Here is a 25,187-nt window from a genome sequence, read left to right on the forward strand (position 1 = left end):
TCTGAGGATCTGGGTTCAAATCCTTGATCCTATTACTGCATAAACACTCATCTCACCTCTCAGGGCCTTGGTTTTCTCATCTATTAAAAAATGAATCTTTCCAATTCTAAATATATGATCTTAGATTTTTTTCTCCAAAAATTATTAGTTATGATGCGCATAAAATACAGTTGAAGCACAGAGAGCTTAACTGAAGTTAACTTTATGTAAAGACAATGTTTCATATATGAATCCTTAGTTCTTACTGTAAATAGCCTTGACTTAATTTCTGGTATAAATTCTTGTTTTGAAGTTAAACACGTGCTAGATAACGATTCCAGACAACCTATATTTGTTCACAACCTATATTTGTTCCCTTCCAGTCATTACCAAGCTAAGAATGCTGCAGATTAGGCTCTAAGTATATTTAATTCATTCATCATTTGACTTTTACAAAAGTAAATAATGTTTAGTAAGGGTCAGTTTTTGAGCACACCTACTGCCAAGTGGAATTTTTCAGTACTGAATACTTTCTCATTTCAAAGAACTTAGGCCAAAAATAGTGGTAAATACGCAGGTGACAAAAGTTCCCATGATTGACCTTGTGTATAGTTCTTGGTTATCTGCTCCTATATAATATGATCCTAAAGGCCATGAGTTCAACTTCTTAGCTATGTGCCTTTGTGGAACTTGACGATTGAATAGTAAAGGATAGAGTGTTAAGATTAACTGCAGTATTTAGGAAACGAGGGTGGGGAGAGGGGAAGATCTGATTAACTGAATTTTCCAACTAATTCAGGATAAACCAGAAAAAAAATCTTTCTTTTCAATTGTTTTAGAACATCTCTCTAAACTGTATTATGTTTTTTTACTTTAACACGGTTATATGGTGTTATACGATTCAAGGTCACTTTTGAATATCAGTGATCATTGTACTATATAGAGTTAAGTCCAGAAGGTAGCAGATTTCAAATTTCTACTGAAATTTTAAAATTAAACATCTGATAAGAGCTTGTCTTATCATCCCAGGCTTCATTCCACATCCCCTTCCTCCCCATAAAGTGAACTGATTCCAATTAATTAAAGCTTCCAGTTAGATAGATTAAGGTTATTTGGGGATTTTCTGCATTTTCTCTGATTAATAATATCAGACCCTAATATATATTTAAACTGAATTGAAACTGACCAGAGTGGATGTTTCTTTGGTGATAAATGACCTTTCAGTATTATGGTAGTTTGCAAAATGTCTTTCAGTTTTAAATAAAGCAAATCAATTTGTTTAAAATGTATAGAAACTGTGAATGTGGTAGATGTATTGATTAGTTTTCCAGAACTTTTTTTTTTTAACAAGAGATGACTGCTGAGAGGAGGGATATATTTAGAAATGAAGGTGATATTAAAAACAAAAGATATCAATAAAACTGTTTTTTAAAAACATTGTGATTGTGTCTTGTACCCTTAGATCTGTCATCATTAAGGATCAAGTATTTGACTCAAAAAATCTGAAATTATTCAGAATTAGTTCTTTGTATCAAAAAACATAGAAATGCAGTGGTACTTTCTAGGAAAAAGTAGCCATCTGAAGACCAACCTGTATAAAAATTACAAAGTTCAGTTGTGTCCCTGATAGTAACCCAGGCTTTCCATTGTCGTTTTAGCAGAGTCCACATATACACAAACATGTATACATATATACATACACATTTCTATACCTATGTTTGTATATTGTTTATTTTCCTAGAGGTAGCTGTGGCAAAGTGGTTAGAGAGCTGGCCAGTCAGAAAGATGAGGGTTTTAAGTCCCACAACTGTGACCTGTAGTATTTAGAACCCTGGCACCTCTAACCTTTTAGTTGTCCAGACAGCTCTGGGACACCGTAGCAATTGCCTGTCTGGATCAATGGATAAAATTTTCTTATTAGGAGAGTCAAGTGTTTGCTGACTAAAGTGCTTTCTAGGTTCTTTTGATTTTCAACTAGCATTAAGCACCTACTCTATGCCAGGTATTGTGTTAAGTTCTGGGGATATAAAGGAGCAAAAGACAGTTTCTTATGGTAATTGATTTATGTCAGTTAAACTTCTATATGTAATTATAGTCTATAACCTGTCCTTTACATGTTTTCCATTTTCAGTAACATAAATAGGTGACAGTTGAGTTGTTTCAATTATGTGCCATATGTTTTTCTTATTTTTGTTCTAGCTATGTATTAATTTTGATATCTGCTCTAACAGGTCAGTGGTTTGACTGTACAAGACAACTAAGGAGTAACACAATATAAGGAATGCTTTCCCATCAGTTAAAATGTAATAAATTTCTTTTTTTTTTGTGATGTTACGTGTTCATTATGACCCACATCTATTTCACCTCTTGAAGAAAAGTATTCACAAAACATAAGAGCAGCCAGAACCTGTATCAATTTATAGTATAAACCCATTTGTAAAATCTTAGATGATCATAATGGAAGTTGATGACCTGTGTTGCCTACTAAAACCTCTTCAGTGGGGGATAAAATCAGCTTAAACAAAGGGTGGTGAAAGATCCAACTAAGTCAAGTCATTTCAAGGGATATTTGAGGATTAAAATGCAAGAACCTTCAGAATAAAAATGGAAAAGAGCATTAAAGTTTGTGTAACAAACTTTGTTTACCATCAAGGAAAGGCAGTAGTGCTGCCATACTTGGACCCTAACATCACAGTCCTGAATGTTTTTGTAGAAGAGACACATGTAACATTAAAGATAAGGAAGGGAAAAAGTAGCTAGATAGACCAAGTGTACGTAAAGGAGCTCCCTGCTGGAGGCAACAAACAGGAAGACAGATGTTGAGGGATAGATTCGTAAGGGATCTGAAGGAGAAGATAAAGGCATTGAAAAGAATCCTCTTGAGTAGGCAGAGCTAATAAAATAAAAATGACAATTCTACCTAAATTACTTAGTGCCATTCCAAGCCACCAAAAGATGATTTCATAGAGCTAGGAAAAAAAAAAACCCAGAATTCATCTGGAAGAACAAAAGGTAATGAAAAAGAAATTGCAAAGGAAGGTGGCTTGGCTGTACCAGATTTAAAACTATAAAGTAGCAATCATCAAAACTATGTGATACTAGCTAAGAAATAGAGGGGTGGATCAGTGGAATAGGTTAGGTACACAAGACACGGTAGTTAATGACTAGTAATTTGCTGTTTGATAAACCTCAAACCCCCAGCTTTTGGGATAAGAATTCATTTGACAAAAACTGCTGGGAAAAGTGGAAAATAGTATGGCAGAAACTAGGCATAGACCAACACCTCACACCCTATACCAAGATAGGGTCAAAATGGGTATGTGATTTAGACCTAAAGGGTGATGCCGTAAGCAAATTAGGAAAGCAAGGAATAGTTTTCCCATCAGATCTATGGAGAAGGGAAGAATTTATGACCAAACAAAAGATAGAGAACATTATGAAATGTAAAATGGATAATTTTGATTACATTAAATTTAAAAGTTTTTGCACAAAACCAATGCAATGAAGATTAGAAGGAAAGTAGAAAGCCGGTAAATAATTTTTACAGCCACTGCTTTTTTTTCTTTTAAATTTATTTTTTATTTTTAGTTTACAACATTAAGTTCGACAATTTTTTGGGTTCCAGATTTTCTCTCCCTCTCCTCCCCCTTCCTCCCAATATGGCATGTAATCCAGTGTAGGTTCTACATATACCTTCAAAATGAAGTTATTAATGTAATAGTTCAGTTGTAAAGAAGAGTTATAACCAATGGAATGAATCATGAGAAAGAAGCAACAAAACCAAAAAAAAAGGGAAAAAAAAAAGCAAATAGTTTGCCTCAATCTGCATTCAGATGCCATAATTCTTTCTCTGGATGTGCATAGCTTTTTCCATCATGAGTCTTTTGGAGCTGTCTTTGAAGCTTGCATGGATGAGAGGAGCCAAGTCTATCAGAGTTGGTCCTTACAGATACCGTCTGTCTGTAATCATGTATAATGATCTCCTGGTTTTGTTCCCCTCACTCAGCATCGGTTCATATATGTCTTTTCAGGTTATAATGAAGTCCATCTGCTCTTCATTTCCTATAGCACGATAGTATTCCATTACATTCATATACCGCAATACGTTTAGCCATTCTCCTCCAATTGCTGGGCATCCCCTTGATTGCCAATTCTTTGCCACCACAAAAAGAGCTGCTATAAATAGTTTTGTACTTTGTGTGATCTTGTGTGATCTCTTTGGGATACAGTCGTAGAAATGGTAATACTGGGTCAAAGGGTATACACATTTTTATAGCCCTTTGGGCATAGTTCCTAATTGTTCAGAATGGCTGGATCAATTCACAACTCCATCAACAATGTAACAGTGTTCCAATTTTCCCTCATTCTCTCCAGCATTTATCATTCAATCTGACAGCAGAGATGTGGTACCTAAGAATTGATTTGCATTTCTCTAGTCAATAGTGATTTAGAGCATTATTTCATGTGAATTTGTACAGCCAGTGTTTTTGATAAAGGTCTCATTTCTAAAATACATAGAGGATTGAATCAAATTAATAAAAATGCAAGTCATTCCCCAATTGATAAATGGTCAAAGGATATGAACAGGCAGTTTTCAGAGGAAGAAATTAAAGCCATCTATAATCATATGAAAAAATGCTCTGAATCACTATTGATTAGAGAAATGCAAATTAAAATAACTCCAAGGTACCACCTATCAGATTGGCTAATATGACAGAAAAGGAAAATGATAAATGTTGGAGAAAATGTAGGAAAATTAGAATACTAATATGATGTTGGTGAAGTTGGGAATTGATCCAGCAATTCTGGAAGGCAATTTGGAATTATGCCCAAAGGGTTATTGAACTGGGCACACTCTTTGATCCAGCAATACCACTACTAGGTCTATATCTCAAAGAGGTTTTTTTAAAAAAAAAAAGGAAAAGGACCCACATATACAAAAATATAGCAGCTCTTTTTGTGGTGGCAAAGAATTGGAAATTGAGGGAATGCCCATGAATTGGGGAATGGCTGAACAAGTTGTGGTACATGAATGTAATGGAATACTATTGTGCTATAGGAAATGGCATGCAGGAGATTTCAGAAAAACCTGGAAAGACTTACATGAACTGATGCTGAGTGAAGTGAGCAGAACCAGGGCAACATTGTACAGAGTAACAGCAACATTGTGTGATGATGAAGTGTGAGTGACAGACAATGCAATGATCCAAGACAATTTCAAGGGACTCATGATGGAAGTTGCTGACCACATCCAGAGAAAGCTATGGCGTCTGAATGCAAATCAGAGCATACTGTTTTCATTTTTTTTGTTTTTTGTTTTTTTTTCTCAGTTTTTGCCTTTTGTTCTGAATCTTCTTTCACAACATGACTATTGTGGAAATATGTTTAACATGATATAAACTATATCAGATTGCTTGCCACTGGGGTGGTGGGGAGAGGAGGGAAGGAGGAAGAAAAATTTGGAGCTCAAAATCTTACAAAGATGAATGCTGAAAACTATCTATACATGCAATTGGGAAAAAATAAAATATTGTTAAGTAAAAAAAATTATCTTGGAGTTTGTTATTGCTGTTACAAGGCAACCAAGAAACCATCAACAACTACTGGCCTATCTGCCGACTTTCTCATTTATATAAAATTGCTACAAAAAGAATCCATTCACACATTGAGGTCCTTTCCAATGCATTAGTAGAAAGCAGGCTTTTGGAGTAGCATAAATAATGTAGAAAATTCAAGGTCCTGCTGTGTTTATAGTTTGATTGTTAAAAAAAAAAAAGCAAAGTGTTGCCTCAAAGGCTGTCTTGCATAGAGTTGTCTCTTATGCTTACATCTAAATTATTTAAGACTTCTTGGAAGGTAATAGAGAAAATCTTGTTTGTCTCCTAATACGGAAGTTAAATTTGACTTAATTCCTTTTTGGCCTTGACTTTTTTTTTCTGACAATGAATAATTGAAATTGGTCCTCTCTGTAGTAATAACGTCCTTCTAATTATGTATTGTTTGACTTAATTGATTTTTCCTAAACTTTTTTTTTCTCTTTAAAAAAATTTTGAGGCCAGATTGACCTTGAATAGGTCATATGAAGTTGACCTTTTTTGTACTGTATAAGATTTTACACATATCTTTATTGAACTCGATCTTATTAGATGCTTTATCCTGTCAAGATCCTTGACTCTTATATCTGCAGTGTGTTAGGTACCCCTCTCAGCTTTGTGTTACTTCAAGTTTGATAATTACATCTTTATGCAAATTATTTAAAAATGTTAAACAGTCTTCATTGTGTCATCCTAAGCGTTCTGCTTCTGTAATCAGTAACTCCAAGATTAATAATTAATAATAATAAAATAAAAATTCATAAGTACTTTACATTTATCTCATTTGATCCTCATGACAACTTGGGAAGGTCGGTTCCATTTTACAGATGAGGAAACTGAGGCAAACCAGGTTAAGTGACTTACCCAGGATCGTGTAACTAGTCTGAGGCCGGATTTGAACTTGGGTGTTTTTGACTCCAGGCCTGGCACTCTTTTCACTGTGCCACCTATCAAGTCAGTTTCCTATTATGCAATCACATCCTATTCCTTGCACCTAACTAAATTCACAAAGACTTGAAATCCCACCAACCTTCTGTATTTTGTTTTCTTGAGTATACATGTGACTCAGGGGTTAGAGCACTGGACCTGGATTTGAAATCTGCCCTCAAACTCTTACTAGCTGTGTGACCCTAGGCAAGTCACACAGCCTCTGGCTACCTCCTTTAAAAGGAAGACAATATAAGCTTCTACCTCCCAGTGTTATTGTGACAATAGAATGCAATAATATTTGTAAAATGCTTCGCAAAAGTGCTATTTAAATGCTAGCTCTTATTGTAGTTATTTCTCAAAGTGGGGGAAGAGGCTCTGGTAGATTTTTGTTGATTGAAAAATCAAAATTTAATTTATATTAAAAAAAAAGAAATGGCTAATAGGCAGTTGGCAACACATGCCTGGAGCTGTGGAGAGATAGTAGGCTTAGGTGTATGAATCTTGGAGTTGTCTCAACACAGATGATAAACCTATGGAAACTAATGAAGTCACCAATTGAGAGTGTAGGGGAAGGCCTAGGGGAGGGAAAACCAATTCAGAGGTGGGATATGGATGACAAACCAGCAAAGAAGACAGAGAAGTCAAACTGGAGATCTAAGAGGGAATATAATCATGAAAACTCCAAGAGGAAGTGTAATAGGCCAAGACTGACTTAGGCCAGTCCTCTGGTAGTTTAGGTCCAAAACTGGAACAAAGGTGAGGCAATCATTTAACAGATAACAAAAAAAGGTGTATTGAGCCATAGTAGAAGACTATTCAGAACGGGAAAGGGAGGTTCAGGATAAAGCACTGATTCAATTGAGTACAGCTTCCCTATCTTGTTCACACTAGTCCCTCATATCCTGTCTGATTTGTACCCAGATGACACAGCAAACTGTGTCAATGGCCTGAATCTTAGTCCCCTAAGCTAGTCAGTTTTTAAGGACCATTTTAGTACCTTTTAAGGGAAAACTTGTTTAATATGCATAGGGGTACAGAAGTAAGACAAAAATAGTCTCTCTCCTCAAGGAATTCACACTGTAAAGAGGGATACACCATGCAAATATATGTAAATATAAGGTTTATACAGGATAAATTGGAGGTGATGCTCAGAGGGAAAGTGCGAGCATTAAGGGGGTCTAGAAAATGCCTCTTGTGGAAGGTAGGATTTGAGCTGAGGCTTGATGGATGATGGGAGACCAGGAGAAAGAGCATTCCAGACTTGGAGAACCAAGGAAAAGGCACAAAACTGGGATATAGAGTGTCCTGTTCAAGGAACAGCAAGGAGGCCTATATCACCGAGTCACAGAGTATATGGAGGAGAATAAAATCTAAGAAAACTGGAAAGGTAGAAAGAGGCCAGATTATGATGGCCTTTAAAAGCCAGAGGATTTTATATTTGAACCTAAAGGTAATGAAGAGCAGCAATTAAACTGGAGTTTATTGAGTAGGGGAGTGGCATGGTCACACCTGTGCTTGAGGAAGACTTTTAGCAGCTAAGCTAAGAATAGATTAGAGTAGGAAGAAACATTTAGGCAGGGAGATCAACCAGAATGCTATTGTGATAGGCCTGGTGTGAGTTGATAAGGGCCTCCGATAAGGTGGTTGCTGTACCAGAAGTGGGAAGGGGATGTATACAAGAAGGTAAAATTGGACAAGATTTGGCCACAGATTGGATATGGGGGTGAGTGGCAATAAAGAGCCCAGGATGACACCAATGTAACACCACTCTAATGGAAAAATGAAGACCAGAAATCCCAAGCTTCATTTCCTTTTAGAAGGCTCTCATCTTGGATCTAAAATATCTGGTCCAGGTGGTGATGTGAAATCTTTGTAATTAATAATGAATATCTCAATGTAAAGAGGTGGATATGAGCAGGAGTAGACCAGGAATATCAGATCTACAGGGAAAATGACGATAACAATTTCTGAATAGTTATAGATCCCCATCTTAGAACTGTCCCATACCACTACTCAGTGGTATTTCCTGACCCACAAGCCAGGACCTTGTAACAATAATGCTACTTGCAGCTGCTGTGGGGGTATAAGACCAATAACACCAGCACACAGGAGGGCTCCTAGCACAGGTTCTTTGATTTGTTTTTCTAAGGAAAGCAACTTTAAGGGCTTTAAAATCTAACTAATTAAACATACATATGTTGTTCACTTAGTTCAGGGGAAACAGTCAGCACCTTGAACTTCAGAGAAAACACAAACAAATTACAAGCAGAAATTATATAGACAGAGCAAAATAACACAAATCAACAGACAGACTTCCAGCTGTCTGACCAAGACATAACATACATAGTTACCAGAGAGAGAAGCACCAACATCAGGCTTTTTCAAAACCAGGGGGCTCCTTCATGGCTACCCAGAGTCTTGTCTGGTCAAATCACATGACACTCTTCCAGTGAGTGAGCCCCAAAACAAAACCTCTCCTCCTGTAGTTCTGAGAGTCTTAGCTTAATGGCTACCCTCAGAGTATGTGTGTGTGTGTGTGTGTATATATATATATATGTATGTATATATATGTATGTATGTATGTATATGTATATATATGTATACATATATATGTATATACACACACACATATATACACATATATATGTATATATATACACACACACATATAAACACACATATATATACACACACACATATACATATACATATATATATATGTATGTGTGTGTATATATATATATATATATATATATATATACATATATATATATATATATATATATATATATATACACACACATACCCTTTTTCAGGGCCCAAGGGCTTCACACCTCTCATGACCTAATTAGCAAAAGGGCATGGGCCTTCCCACAAACAAAGCCAAGACTCAATCAAAGGTACTTGATTGCCTTAGTGCTGAGAAGCACTCCAAAAGAAGAAACATTAAAAAGTTCCACTTTGCTTGCCCTTAAAGACCTCTCCTCCCTTGGGATACCTATTTCAAGAGCAATGGAGTACCGGATCTTTCCCATTGGAGGCCTTTGAGGGTATAACCTCCTTCTACAGGGGGCTCAGTAGATACTTTCACCTCCGCCTTGTTGCCAGAAAGCAAGCCACTATGCAGCAATGCTGCTCCTTGTTTCTTGAAGCCCTCGCTATGAAAGAGTTGTCCAATTATTGCTGGACATTGTAGGGACAGCAATATGGCAGGGACCAGTCAAGAGCAGAAGGCTACGGTGGGCCTGCATTTGCCATCACTCATGCCAGTGCTTATTCTACTGGAGCCTGTGTCTCTGCCCCATTCATCAGCTGCTGGGTCCAAGCATCTCTTCCCACTCTGACTATCTATTTCACTGTCCACTGTGCCAGACCAAAGTTATAAGGCCTGAGCCCTGGGTCAGGTGATCTCACCCCACCCCCAGGCCCTGCCTGTACTGGGATAGGAAAATCGCCACTCCTGGGAACTGACTCTGTCTCCCATGCTAGGGTGGAGCCTTGCTCCAAGACTAAGTGATGGGCTGCCACCCCTGGGACTTGAGCTCTGTTGCTCTGGCACTGGCAAACATCTCAGACTTGAGCTATGTTACGCCTGCCATCACTGGGGCGCAACCGGAGGAACACTGCCACAGTCCTGGACTGCCAGTGCTCTCTCATGCAGGAGTGATGTGTTCTGCTGCTGCTGGGGCAGAGCCCTGCCGTGTTCCTGTGCTGCCAGTGCCCCCTGTGCTGAAGCAAGAGCACCATGATAGTATTGCCATTGCTGGAGACTGACTCTGCCCCCCTGTGCCTGCCTAGATGCTGCAGTACAGAGTGACACTGCCCCAGGCTAGTTCACCATTGTTGAAGACAGGAACCAGGCATCTCCAAGGGATTCTATGTGATCAATCCATACCTTGGGTTCCTCTTCCTCTTAGTGGTCATCCTTTCCATTGTAGGAGATTCCTTCACTGAGGAACTCCTGATGTCTCAAAAGTCAAAATTTGACTTCAAGGCTAGTAAAGACCAGGTTATCTATGCTCAGGAAATGAGATAAGGGTCTCTCTATACTCTGCCCCATTTGGACCACACCTAGAATATTGTATTTAGTCTGGGAACCTCAGTTTAGAAAAGCTCTTCATCATTTGATGTGTTTGCAGAGGAAGGCAATCAGAATTTCTAAGGACCTTGAGTCTATGTTATTCATGGAGCAATAGAAGAAGCTGGTAATATTTAATCTGGAATTTACTCAGCAGGGAGATGATGGCTATCTTCAAGCATTTAAAGGGCTTCCCTGTGGCAAAGGAACGAGACTTATGTTTGTTTCTAGAGGGCAGCACCCAGGAGTGACGGTGGCAAAGAGGCAAATTTTGATTTATTGTCAGAGCAAAATTCTTAGCATTTCAAGCTATCCAAGAATGAAATGGGTCGCTTTTGGAAGGTATTCTCGTCCTTCCCTTCCCTCATCTGAAGTCTAAAGCAGATGGTGGATGACCAGTGGTCAGTTATGTTATAATGGGGATTCTTTTTTGGGTCAGGGTTAGGTCCCTTCCAACTCCGGAATTCTGTGATTCCCTCATCGCAATGACACATGAAATAGAAACATATCTTGTTTCTTTAGTTACCCTGCCTAATGTTATGATGGAATCCGGTAACAGTGACATAATAATTTTGAAAATGTAGCATTCTCCACATACTGACAGTACCAATGCTTTTGCTGAGTGGCAGCTCCCTCTACCAAAGAAGATCCCAAACCTATCATTTTAGTCCTAGAGAGTTACCTAAGGTTCAAGAAGTTAAGTGATAGGTCCACGGTCACACAATTGATATATCAGAGGCAAGATTTACTCGTGTCTTCAGGTGCAGCTGTATATTCAGCACACCAAGCTGCCTACCTGATCTCTAGGTTACCAAGTAACCTCTGAGGATAATAACAGCACTTATAGCCCAGAGGTTTGGGGAGGATGAAATAAACTCTTTGTAAAGTGCTTTGCAAACCTGAAACAACTAAAAGCTAACATTATAACAGGCTAGCCGTTGCTTAGCACATGCCTCTTAGGTGCCAGGCGCTGTGCAAATATTACAAATATTATCTCATTTGATCCCCACAGTTGAGGAAACTCAGACGAGCAGATTAAAGATTAAGTCACTCAGGTAGTAAATATCTGAGGCTGGATTTGAATTCAAGACTATTTTGACCCCAGAGCCGGGGCTTTCCTCACTGCCCTGTCAGCTGCCTCGGTATAAATGCTGGTGGAAAGAGGGACATGGATTTTGGAGGTAGTCTCTTATCCAAGGCCAAAGGGCTTAATTAGGGTCATATTCAGATCCTTGCCTTAATTAGCACCATCCTTTATAGTTTAGCTAAGTAATCACCAGAAGAAACTCTGCTTATTACTCTTAAATGTAAAAATAAAAATAAAAAAATTAAATGTAAAAATAAAATGAAATCGGCCTATTCTATATGGTAAGACTGAGTTTCATGAAACACACGATAAATGGAATTCTGCCTTTTTTCATTTCTTTCATCTGCCTGATTTTGTCACATTAGCTGTGTATATCTTTTGATGTCATTTCACCTTTTTTCTGAATTTCCTCTTCTGTCACATTATTATTGTGATTGTATACTTTGTGTTTTACAAATGTCATAATAAATCCGAAGGATTACAATAGAAACGGTTTACTAGTTAACCTTGCATTAAACAGAAATTGCCAAATTTCTGTTATCTGAGCACTTAAAGTAACTGAGAACTTATGGTATGTGACCTTAGGTTTTACATTTCAAAATTTACAAAACATTTTCTTCATGGTCACTCGTTCATCCATTCCCTAAACAACTGTGTGCTCTTGGCTTCCCGAGATCCAGAAGCTAATTCACTCAACATCAGAAAATGATGCGATTTTGTCAGTGCAAATGTCATTTAAGAGAGACATTACTGACATACTCCAAGGACCATGGGATCTTTCCTTTTGACTTGCAGTTGCCACCTTCCATGTGTTATCTTTTCCACTAGAAAGTGAAGTAGTGATTATTTTCTTTTTTTTTCCTTTAAATTGTATTCCACAGTGTTTAGCACAATATACATTTTTTCATTCATCCATGTATTCATTTATTCCTCTGAGGTAGGTTACCATGATATTGAGCTGAGGATCAGTGATGAAGTGAGCTTCCCAGTCACATCACTCTAAGTAGTACCTAATGAAACCTGTGGTATTACTGTAAATACGAATGTTTGGTGGGTACTAATGTATAAGGCCAAACAGAAAACCTTTCAACTGTGAAATTAGAAAACACTAGTCTGCTTTACTGCCTCAGTAATGTACAATAGGGTGAAAATCATTTTTTCCTCATGTGTAAAGAAATTTCTGTCATCATATTTGAAGAGTAGCGATTACTGAACTATTCTAGTTATATGGTTGGCCTGAAAATGTACTGCCCCACAGTTGCCTTTTTAGAAGTAAATCCCTACTCTTATTTTGCTCTTTTCTTTGTCTCTGATATGTGCTTGTATAAATTGAGTGCAAAAATTGAAGATACCTTTGTTTGAATGAATATTCAACAGTTAAGCTTTTTAAAATTGTTTTTATATTTTTTCACCTTTGTGAATTTTTTATCTTATTTCTTACATTAAAGAAAGATTTGAGAGTATTTACTCAAGCAGTTGATGCCTTTTTTCACTTCTTGGTCATCCTTCTTTGCATGTTCAAAGCTTACCCAGCCATTGTGTAAAAAGACAGATCTTTATGAAATTCTGTTGTGCAGGTGTGTCGTTACATGCCCAATTAAGTTTATTTTTTTAAATAAATGTTTTTATTTAATTTTATTTAAAGCATTTTTAAATAAATGATAATATGATTCATTTTACTGGCATGGTGATGACATGACATAATTGATATTAATGGTGGATATGGAGCAAGAAGATTTGTGGTCAAAAAAATCTCCCCTCTGACCAATCACTTATCTTAGTGAAGGGACTTTCCACACTCATTTAAAGTATTGGGATTAGCTTATGTAATAGTAATTCATTACATTTTTTAAAAAAAACCAGGTTTCCTCTTTCTTTTTCTTACTTCACAGTACCACTTTGCTTCAAATATTTGGTCAGAACATTGAAAAAAAAAACCCAGTAAATTAAGAACAGCCTTTTATTCGGGTCTACTATTCAATACAGTACATCTTCAGTACAAGTGATAAATTAGAACTAAGGGCTAGCAATACTTATTTTCAACTCGATGTTCTAACAAGACATTTTACAGACCATCGGCAACTACATTACTCTGGAGGATGGTGACTTGGCACTTTCAAGTAAAAGAAAAGCTTGAATTCTTTCCTTCCTTTCTGAAAACAGAGAGGTACAAATTGATATTAAGACAGCCGCTTGCAACCCTCAAACACTTGCACATGACAACTGTAAGCTTGCTCATTGCCAGACACAGAAGTTGAAACTTTTAAAATCCAAATTCCAGCCATGGAGTTTTTCTAGAAGAGCTTTATTTCATGAAAGCCTTGACAGGCAATTTCTCAACACAATTTCTATTAATTACAACAGTATATCAACTGCTGGAACCAATGAGCTGAGAGAGTAGTATTTTTTGAAAGAAGGTACATAATTCAAATTGTTGTACATTTTAGAATAGTTACTTTACACTTAATAGCAGTTATTTATTGGTAGCTTGTTAAGTAATTTAAGATCAAAAGAGAAAGTTAGGATCCCCTAACTTGTCTAATGAAAATGTGCTCCGTATAGCAAATATTATGCTAATTCTGTTTTTATAAAGTCAGAAAAGTTTGGTTTTTCTCTTCAAGGAGAAAGATCTGAATATTTACAAATACTTTAATTTTGGCTACAGGAATTGATTTTTTCCCAAGTAATTATTTTCACTTTCCTTTGATCTGGTGATATGGTTTACTTAGTTGTTTTTTTTTTAAAGAAATGATTCACCCTTACTGACACTTTATAGGAAATTTAACCAGTTTCACAATTACTACTGTCCTCCTAAAATGCTCAAATTCAATTTATTGCATATCAAAATATTAATATGCTAAACTTTGATTATTACAGTATAATATTACTTAAAATGATCTTGCCTCCCAATTTTATATTTTCTCATTATGAGATGACATTTTGGTCATATCTGATCATCTCTCACTATATATATATATATTATCTTAAGCACAATAACTTTTAAAATAATTTATTGATCGGTGTTTTGGGAGTAGTTAATTTCTTGTTATCCAAGCCAAAACGGACCTAAAAAGTTTTCAAGTTTCAGTTTTCTTGCAGCCCTTTTTGCTATAGCCACAAAAGCTGTTAATGTATCTGTAATATATTTGGCCTGCAGTAATCAGGTGACTTAATTTTTTTTAAACTTCTGGTCTATGTCCAAACTGATATCAGGAAATAATTTCAACAGAAAAGAGAAATGAAGGCATTTAATGGGAAGTTACAAGAGTATGATTTACAGGATAAGGTTGCCTTTTGCATCTGACTTTAAAAGCCAGAGGAATAAAGTGGAGGGAAGTTTTGAGAAGACCTATAATTAAAATTAAAGCTCAGCTGGCGAGAGTCAATTCCTGCTTGTTCCATTCTCTCCGTCATTGGTTTTCAGTCTAATGAATGTGGTATTTCGATTGCACACAGGAATAGAGCATTCGGTCAGAACTGAAGGTCCTTTGTTAGTGACTAGAGGAGAATAATTAAAAAGCAGGGATGGAGTTTCTGAGAAAAGGCTTAAGAAACAATCTTATCTAGCTTGAGGGAAGGCTAGACATGGCAGCAAGTGAAATTCCAACAAACTAGAACAGACTTGAAAACACACAGAAAATCCTAGATATCCTGAAATAGCAGACCCTCAGTTATTGATATGCATGTAAATTTTCCCACTCTTGCCATGAGTAACCTACTGTTCTTATTCTTGATTTCTTGGCATTCAGCTCCCGTAATTCTGGGAAGAAAAAGCTAGACATCTTAATTACAAATAAATTGACAAAGCTATACAAACTTCTTTAGATTTTATATTGTATAATTTACTTACATTTTAATCCATTTTTTCTAGCACTTTCTATATCGTCATTCTTAGTTGAGATCATCATCCTAGGAAAAAAACTAACTGGCGACATCATGCTGTTTTTATTAGGTTTTCCTAATTATCCAAATAAGTGCTCTCACTTTTTGTACAGAACAGTTACAAATGGCATAGGCAATCACGGAATAACATCATTGCTACAAAATTCATATTGCTAAGTTGTGTCTTCTCTAGCATAATAGTTTAAATCTACCCTTTGAAACATTTTTTTGCATGTGCACAAATAAAAAGGTTTAAAACATTAAGAATTCTAGTACAAAAATCATACATTACATGAAATCCCACAAACCATAAATACAGAAGATACATGCACAGATAAGCCAGTAAAGCACAGAGCCTGTGAGATATTTAATTTTATTTGTATTCACTGTGGTATGACAGGTGTCCTTCCTAGCTCAGAGAGGGAAAGAATACATTCTCAAGAAACTTTGAACACTGTCCACTGCATTGAATGAAATTAAATTAAAATGCTCACTGCTTATATAGATAGCAGCAAGAAAGTAAGCAAAAAACTTACAACACATTCCTTTTTAATAGATCAAAAAGGTTTCCAAGGCAATATTATTATTACTATACCACAGTCCCCAGCATAACAGAGCTGTAATAGGAGAGTAAAGGGTGTAACAGAAGAGGGCTTTCATCCAGTTCGCTGCTTAGGTACTTTTCTTTTCATCACCCAGTAAGTTCACGGTAGCTTTCTTGGCTGTTGTGGAGTGCAAAGGAGAGAACAGTAAATGACTTTGCCACACAGGATACGTGCCTTAGTTAGATAACCAAACTTGGATGATTATATTTCAAGTATAGTAAGACACAACAGTATGTAGTTAGGGCTAAGATATCTTGCAAAAACCAAGGACATCGAGGAAATTCATCTAATTTTAAACAACCCAAATACCACGCATTATAAAGAACTTAGGGACTGGAAGAGACATGAAGGTGATCTAGTTCAGCCCACTTTTTTTAGGGAAGCCAGTTTTGAAACCATCCAAGATTACTTTTTTTTTTTAATAGCACTTTTGTTTTGCAGGGGGAAAGGCAGGGCAATTGGGGTTAAATGACTTGCCCAAGGTCACATACACAAATGTCTGAGGCCACATTTGAACTCAGGTCCTCCTGACTCCAGGGCCGGTGCTCTACTCACTGCTTCACCTGGCTGTTCCCAAGATTACTTTGTATCTTATCTTTAAAGATCTTTAGGAGTTGAAGGTCTCAAAGAAATCAAAACTATCTCTATGAAAAAATGCTCTAAATTACTATTCATTAGAGAAATGCAAACTAAAACAATTCTGATGTATCACCTCATACCTATCAGATTGGCTAATATGACAGAAAAGGAAAATGATAAATGTTGGCGGGGATGTGGGAAAACTGGGACACTAATGCAATGTTGGTGGAGTTGTGAACTGATTCTACCATTCTGGAGAGCAATTTGGAGCTATGCTCAAAGGGCTACAAAACTGTGAATACACTTTGATCCAGCAATACTACTGATAGGTCTATATCCCAAAGAGATTTTTTAAAAAGGGGAAAGGACATGTTTGTACAAAAATATTCATAGCAGCTCTTTTTGTGGTGGCTAAGAATTGGAAATTGAAGGGATGCCCATCAATTACAGAATGGCTAAAAAAGCTGTGGTGTATGATTGTGATGGAATATTATTGTGCTATAAGAAATGACAAGCAGGATGATTTCAGAAAAACCTTATAAGATTTAGATGAACTGATGCAAAGTAAAGTGGGCAAAACCAGGAGAACATTGTATACAGTAACAGCAATACTGTATGATGAAGAATTGTAAATGACTTAGCTATTCTCAGCAATGCAATGATCCAAGACAATCCCAAAGAACTAATAATGAAGTACGCTATCTGCCTCCAGAGAAAGAGCTGATATTGTCTGAATACAGACTGAAGCATGCTGTTTCCCTCTCTCTTTCCTTCTTTCTTTTTCAAGTCTTCTTGTACAAAATGACCAATATGGAAATGTTTTACATGGTTGCACACATATAACCTATATCGGACTGCTTACTGTCTCAGGGAGGTGGAGGGGAAAGTGAGGGAAGGATAGAATTTGAAACTCAAAACTTAAAAAAAAAACCCAAATGTTAAAAAATCATTTTAACATGTAATTGGAGGGGAAAAGATTACATGTAAAAAATACTACAAAGAGGTCCAAATAGCTACCCTGAGCAGTCCTGGGTATTACTGATAAAGGATGGGAAAAGTTTCTGTTTGATGGTCATATGGGTTAATTTCAGTACAACTCCTTATATAATTAATTAAATAAATCTGTTTTACCTTCTTTAGCGATGGCATCTGCAGTCTCTTTGGCTTTGTCTTTCAGGTCCTTCACCACACTGTCCATTTGGGATTCATGCTTTAGGAAGAAGGGGCGAATGATACGCTTATACAGCATTTCAGCACCATTTGAAGGGCTGGGGGCCATACACCACAACAGGAAGCCGCACTGTATAGAACCAAGAATCAAAATTAGTGACAAAAGCCAGCACAATAAAAACTTGTACCTCCTGCTGTCCAATACTTTTCACATAATTTCCCCAGTACTTACATTTGCATAAATCTATTTCTAGTTTGTTTGTTTTAATTTATTATTATGAGCAGAAAGTTGAAGTGTGAAAACACAGATAAGAATTTGTTTGGAAAAGAAAGAGAAATTAAAACCCAGTCACTGAAGTACTTTTAATCTAGATTACATTTCTGGTAATGACAATGGCGATTGTCATTAATTTCTAATCACTGAAATCAGCTGCAAAAATATCAAGAACTAGAAAGACTGTTTCCAGTCCTCAAGGGGTTTATTAAAGGCAGTGTAGTTATTCTCTTCCTAATACCCTTAGTGTGATTTTTCTGATTCAATACACAGATGAAGAAATCAACCCAAGGAAAAGCTGATAGAGAGGATTATCCCAGATAGATACCATAAACAAGTCAGCTGGGATTAGACACTTGATTCAAGGTTCTTTAGTTGATTTCTCATTCTCCTAATTAATCGTTAAAGTCAATTTCCTTTCTCTTTACCCATTTTAGAAAACAATTAGCTATGACCCAGCTGCAGGGTAAGCAGGGTACCCTTGATCTTTAAGATTTGTTTTCAATAAACTGTCATTTTGCTGACTTTTCCCTTTTCCTAAAACAATTAAAACCATACCCTAGCTCATATATGGATTAGTAGTAGTAATAGTAATCTTAGTAACAAACTATCAAATTCTATGTAATATTAGTCTTAATCTACACCTTCAGAACTGTAAAATGGACCTCACCTTTCAACTGAAACTACTTTCTCCAAAGTTACTAACGATCTCTTAATTTCCAGATCTGAAACCTCAAAATAAATTACCAAAAACAAAAAACAACCATCCCACCCGTTAAAGTCTAGTGTTGAAAATACAAGTGTGGCGACAGGTAGGTGGCGCAGTAAGTAGAGCACGGGCCCTGGAGTCAGGAGGACCTGAGTTCAAATCCAGCCTCAAACACTTGACACACTTGCCTGCTGTGTGACCTTGGGCAAGTCACTTAATCCCAATTGCCCTGCCTTCTACCCTCAAAAACAAACAAACAAAAAAAAAAAAAAAAAAGAAAACAAGAAAAAAAAAAAGAAAATACAAGTGTATGTAAACTTGTCAAAAGTTTGGAAATAGAACTGGGTGAAATATCCATTTTCTCCTGCTCTGATCACTGTGTTTTGGTCCCCCCCCCCCCTCTTTTTTCCTTCCTTTTAGATCACTGCATCAGGAAATCAAGTTAAAAAATAATTAATGGAAATTTGTAGTAGTAGGTGGAATTTTCTGTTGTTTTTTTTTTTTGGAGGGGAGAAGGCAGGGCAATTGGGGTTAAGTGACTTGCCCAAGGTCACACAGCTAGTACATGTGGGTAGGTGGAACTCTTATAAGCTGTTCACTGTATTATCATGATTCTGGATGGGCCCTTTGCTAGTGCCCTGGTCCATGGTGCCATTGGTTATTGGGAGGACACTTTGGTGGCCAGCATTGCTGCAATGCTGTTGGAAGCTGGGGGACACAGCAATATTGCTTCCTAGTCTCTGACGCTGCAGTTTCACCAAGCTATGGGTCTCCCTCTCCTCATTCCAGGAGGAGTCTTTACCCATCACACTGCTGCAGCACCTGGTACTGGTGCCATGTGTCCAGTCACCTGCTAGACCACCGGATGGGTCAGCCAGGAGCTTGTTGTGATTGAGTGGCGTCACCTCTAGGTTCTGGCCTTTTAGGACAGTGGTTATATGGTTCACACCTGCATAGCCTGAGAATGTGTTGACATCGATGACTACATGCTGTCTAATCTGATGGTTGATAATGATGTCAATCCCAAACAGCAACATGCTTAGTGCTTGCTCCAGGGCCTTGGAAATTTCCCTGACATCATCACAGGGCTTCTCAAACACTCCTCCTATTTTGTCTAATGTTGTCCTGATGGAAGATGACTAGTTTTAACATGTTGTGGCTGTTGAAGAATATTGATTCTTCTGATATTCCCATAGAAATCTTCTCCAAAGATGGATGCTCTTAGTACCATGGTTTAGGACTCACCCACCACAAACACCTTCTACAGGACAGAATTATTATTCATGAAGTTCTGAATCACTAAGGGGGTATGATGGCCCTGAGGCCTTCTTGGCTGAAGATGATGGCCATCTCATGAGAGTGGATGCTGAGGGCCACTCTGACTTTGCAAATGAATGGGAGGGCCAGTACATTCTTCTTTAGAAGCTTCATGGTATCCTCTCCACGTAAGCCTGTGAACTCCACAAAAGGTGAGGAAAAGATCTGCTCATCTTTCATGTGGGCTTCAGTCTTTTGAATAAGTTAATGGCAGCGAGGGAGTCCAGGATAATGGTCTCAGGGTGAGCATCAGTATATTCCTGGAATCTGTGAACCAGCTCCAAGGATTGGCTGTCATTCTGATCAATTCCAGGATAACATCAGTCAGCTTGTGTATGACATCCAGTGGGCCCTGCTGGTTGAACTATACAACTTTTGTGCCCCTTTTCCTGCACAGGCTGGCAAAGGCCTGGAAATTGAGCTATTCTCAGCTGCCACTTCTATGCCCACTTCCTCCTCCTTCTGCCACTACTTCTTATAACACCACCCACTCTGCCTGCTGGTACTAGGAGTAGGGTTGGGGGGAGGTGGACTGGGAAGAAACACTCTCCTTATGTGTATATATGTGTGTGTATGTGTGTGCATGTGTGCAGAGCCCTACCCTCCAGCCCTCCATAGCCTTTTTGGGGGCTGCCCCAGGGCCACAAGGCTGCTGGCATATGCCCTCCCCTGCCTTTGATAAGCTTGACTCTCTAAGTTTTGTGACACTACTTTTCTCTAGCTATCTGACTATTCCTTAGCCTCTTTTATTGGATCTTCAACTAAGTCATGCCCACTAACCATGTCCCAAGACTGTCTTGGGTCCATTGTGTTCTCCCTCTATCCTATTTCAGTTGATCTCATCAGCTCTCATAGTTTCAATTATTATCTCTATGCAAATGATTCTCAGATCTATATTTCCAGCCCTAATTTGTCTCTAATTTCCCATTTCTGTTTATTAGATATCTCAAACTGGGATAGAGATATTGTATTCACAATATGTCCAAAATGGAACTCATTATTCTAGAGTACTACCATTCTTTCTGTCACTCAGGCTTTCAACCTCAGTGTCATTTTCAATTCTCTCACTCCCCGCCCCGCTCACCCCCCATATCCATCTTGAAGGCTATGCACTGGCTAAGATCCAGAAGGATAATAAAAAAAATGCTCCATTAGGAACATCCACATGAGCTCAGTGGATAATATTTGGACAATGACGCATTGAACAGACTGCTGAATCATGCAAAAACCATTTGTGGAAACTGAAGAATGCTTCCTTTAAAAAAAAAAGCTAAATGTTATTGTTTTCCATTAACAAAAATCAATTTTCTCTCTCTCTTGCCTCTCGGACAGTAAGAGAATAGGACCTTGTAACAAATATGTTTAACTAGGCAAAACAAATTCCAGAAATGGCTACGTCCAAAAAATATCTGTCTCATTCTCTACCCTCAGTCCATCACCTCTTTGTTAGGAGATTAGTCATGTGCTTTGTCATTACTCCTCTGGAATCGCGGTTGATTAAAGCTCTTAAATTTTTCAGAGTAATTACAAGGCTTCTCAAAGAGCCTACACTTAGTGAATATACAAGGAAATGGAAGAAACTGTGCAACATATCACCATAGGTGTGAAAATTTATCACATGTAGGATATCTAGCAAGATAGGAATTTCAGCCATGGTTTCTAGAATTCTACACCCATAGCTTGCTCCCTTCCATGGACTGAAAGACAACAAATCCTCATACTGGAAATACCCTGGAGAATTCAACTAATTCTAGAATCAGATTTTTATCACAGACCAAACTGCTGCCCAGGGATAACATTGATCCATAAAAATCTAAAAGCAATCTTATAATAAATATTGCAATATGAAATACTGAATTTCCAACTTATATAGAACAAAAAGTTTTCAAAATATCAAGGGCCATCAGAGAAGCTCAATATCATGTGGGAGACTAACAAAGGATGAACTGGAAGCCCATTCAACAACCAGAAAGGTTATTTTATATGCCTGCACATATTTTTAGAATATTAAGCTTAAAAGAATAACAGCAAAATAGTCCTGGGTCATTTCTATATAAATACAATAAAAAATATAAGAATGAGATGGTGCTTTACATATATTGTCTCATTTGATTTTTTTTTGTATTTCTATCACCCAAATAACTCTTTGTTTAGCTCCAGAATTGAAAGCTACTCCTGCTGAGATGATGTGTACTAGATATCCTGAGCTGAAGTTAGCTCATCTGCATCTCAAACTGACATAGCTTCCTGCCACTTTCTGAGACATAGATTTCTCTCTGGCCACCTGTGTCTTTTCTGTAATCTCTTTAATGGCTTCTTCCTCAGGTCTTTGCAGGTCTGGGTCACCTGCATTCATAACTTCTTTAGGAACCAGGTCAGTGTACTTGCTATAAATGACCTTGTCCTTTGTTCCCATCAAGCAATTGTATCATATTTAATTTCACTCTGCACCCGCATGAATGGCCAATGGTACATTTTCTCCTTTATTCCTTTATCCCATATCTTATTTTGTTGATGAGAAAGAGGTTAAATGATTTGCCATGATCACACAACTAGGAAGTATCTGAGGCAGGATTCAAATCCAGGTCTTCTTAACTCAAGTTCAGTGTGTACCTACTATGTGCAATGTTCTGTGCAACGTGAAACTGACAGTGCCTCGCACAAAAGATCTTAGTCTGCCACAAGCAGATTCATAAAAACAATGATGTACTTCAAAAAAATTTGACAATTCTGGATGCAATCTGAGGCATTAAACTGCTGCTATACAAGAACATCTTCAGGCAAGGTTGAACCTGCATCAACACTTTCAGTTGATTTATACCCGTAATCTATTAAAAAGTCAATTTTGTTAATTGAGGAAAATTATACTTTTCTCCCATAATCTCATAAACCTAACAATTTGTTTTATATTAAAATACTCAAACTTTAACCATTTCTTTTTTTAAAAAAACAAGGATCATAAACTATTCTGCTTGTATAAGCACCAGAACAGAGTAGAAATAAATGAATGCTACGTAGACCATTTCAGATAGCAGAGTAGGAAGAAGCGTACCTAGTCCGATAAAGATTTAAGACTACCAGAATGAATTGTGATTGGGAAATCTAAGGAAATACTACAGTGGGAAATCTTTCCAACTCTAGTAAAAATGCAATGGTCTGCCCGTCTTTCCACAATCCTCCAACACTGACTATTCCCATCTTATATCTTCCTTGCCAATTTGCTAGTGTGAGGTAAAACTTCAGAGTTGTTTTAATTTGCATCTCTTATTATTAGGGGAGCATTCTTTCATATAGTTGTTAATAGTTCATAATTCTTCAAGAACTGTTTGTTCATATCCTTTGATCTTACATATTTCTGTTACATGTCTATATATCTTGGGTATTAAACATTTATCAAAGATATTTGATACAAAGATCCCCCCCCCATCTCCTACTTCCCTTTTATCCTAGACGTATTAATTTTTGTTTTTATATAATCAAAATTGTCTATTTTATCTTTTTAAATTGTCCCTATGCCTTATTTGGTTAACATTTTATCACCTACTTATGATCCATGAAAGGTATGTGATCTATTTTTCTTCCAATCTGTTTAATTTTATGATCCTTAATGACCTCTGAGGTCCTAGCTCTAGATCTATGATCTAATATCCAGGTCACATATCCATTTTGAACTTAAGATGCTGATCTAAGCCTAATTTCTGCCAGCTGTTTCCTAGGTTCTAAATAAGACCAATCAATACCTCAGCAATTTTTATCAAATATGGAGTTCTTTTCTAGGTAATTTAGAGTTGAGGATTTATTAAACACTCAGGTATTGAGTCCAATTATTTATGACTTTATTTGTTCCATTTCTATTTTTAAAACTGTACCAAATGGTTTTGATGACAGCTGCTTTATAATTTAGTTTGGAAGTTTTGATAAGCTATTAGTGTGGAAAGAATTATCTGGATACGCCATGCCCATTCAATGATTTGTATGTGGACTATCCAGAAAATGATAACAAATCATATTAATGTAGTAGTTTTAAGGCTTACCAAACACTTAAATTACAATAACCTTTTGAATTTGTAAGCACAAGCATTATTATCCGCATTTTACATATAAGGAAACTGAGGTCCAAAAAGGTAAAGCAATTTGACCAAGGACACAGACAAAAAATACAAGAGCTAAGATTTGAACCCAGGCCACCTGACTCCAAGTTTAGTCCTCTTTTCACTATACAGGAATGTCAGGCTGTCTTCTCTCTACCACAGAGAATGGTCCTAGGCTGGTCGACTACACTTCCATTACTACCCATAGGTTGGTATGTGCTAATGGGATATAAAGTGATTTTACTATTTGGATAAACCAGCACCATTAGAAAGTAAAGTCTGCTGTGAAGGTCATTTAGCGCATCCCAAAGCAAGATACAAATGATACAAGGACAATCTTGTTTTAGATTATATTTATACTGCTTCTACTCTCCATTAGTACAGATAAAGCCAGACCTCAGAGTACTTTATATTTGGGCAGATAGCCAGCATTATATCTAAAGTGTTCTATTTCAGAAATAGTGGTTTGAGTCAAGGGTAAGTGCTTTTGGTTCTGATGAAAGGACATCATGTCCTACAGCATATGAAAAAGGCCTTCGTGAAAAGAGCCAAGTTTGTTTTCGTTATGAAAACAAATTAAAGTCACTACCATCAAAGACATTAAGGACCTCTGTTTTGTCCAAAATCATTTGAAGTGCTTTACATATAGCACAATATAGGAGATTAAGAAATACAGGTTTATGGTTTCTTTTGCATTATTGCTAAATTAATTTTAACATGCCGAAAGAAGCAAAGTCTGAATCTAAATGCAACTTTATCAATTTTTAGAGGAAATAAATTCTAAGAAATCTGATAATATTTCTTTAGTTTTTTTTTTTTTTTATAAAAGGGCTTCTTTTCCTGATACCACTGAAGGCAGCAAGAGGGATATAAAAAAATTCCAATGTCATCA

At 37.0% G+C, this 25,187-nt stretch overlaps 1 protein-coding gene across 1 annotated transcript in view; it reads right to left on the minus strand.

Annotated features, from left to right (window-relative positions):
• Positions 1 to 13,610: 13,610 nt before the first annotated feature.
• REEP5 (receptor accessory protein 5) overlaps positions 13,611 to 25,187 on the minus strand; it is a 49,690-nt gene continuing 38,113 nt past the window's right edge. Inside the window, exons 4-5 of the mRNA XM_036740980.1 lie at positions 17,866 to 18,034; positions 13,611 to 16,272 (exon numbers count right to left, since the gene is read on the minus strand). Of these exons, the coding sequence (XP_036596875.1) occupies positions 16,223 to 16,272; positions 17,866 to 18,034 (219 nt within the window). The 3' untranslated portion in view covers positions 13,611 to 16,222. The remainder of the gene's footprint in view (positions 16,273 to 17,865; positions 18,035 to 25,187) is intronic.

The sequence above is a fragment of the Trichosurus vulpecula genome, chromosome 1, assembly GCF_011100635.1.
Source record: "Trichosurus vulpecula isolate mTriVul1 chromosome 1, mTriVul1.pri, whole genome shotgun sequence".
Taxonomy (NCBI): Eukaryota; Metazoa; Chordata; class Mammalia; order Diprotodontia; family Phalangeridae; genus Trichosurus; species Trichosurus vulpecula.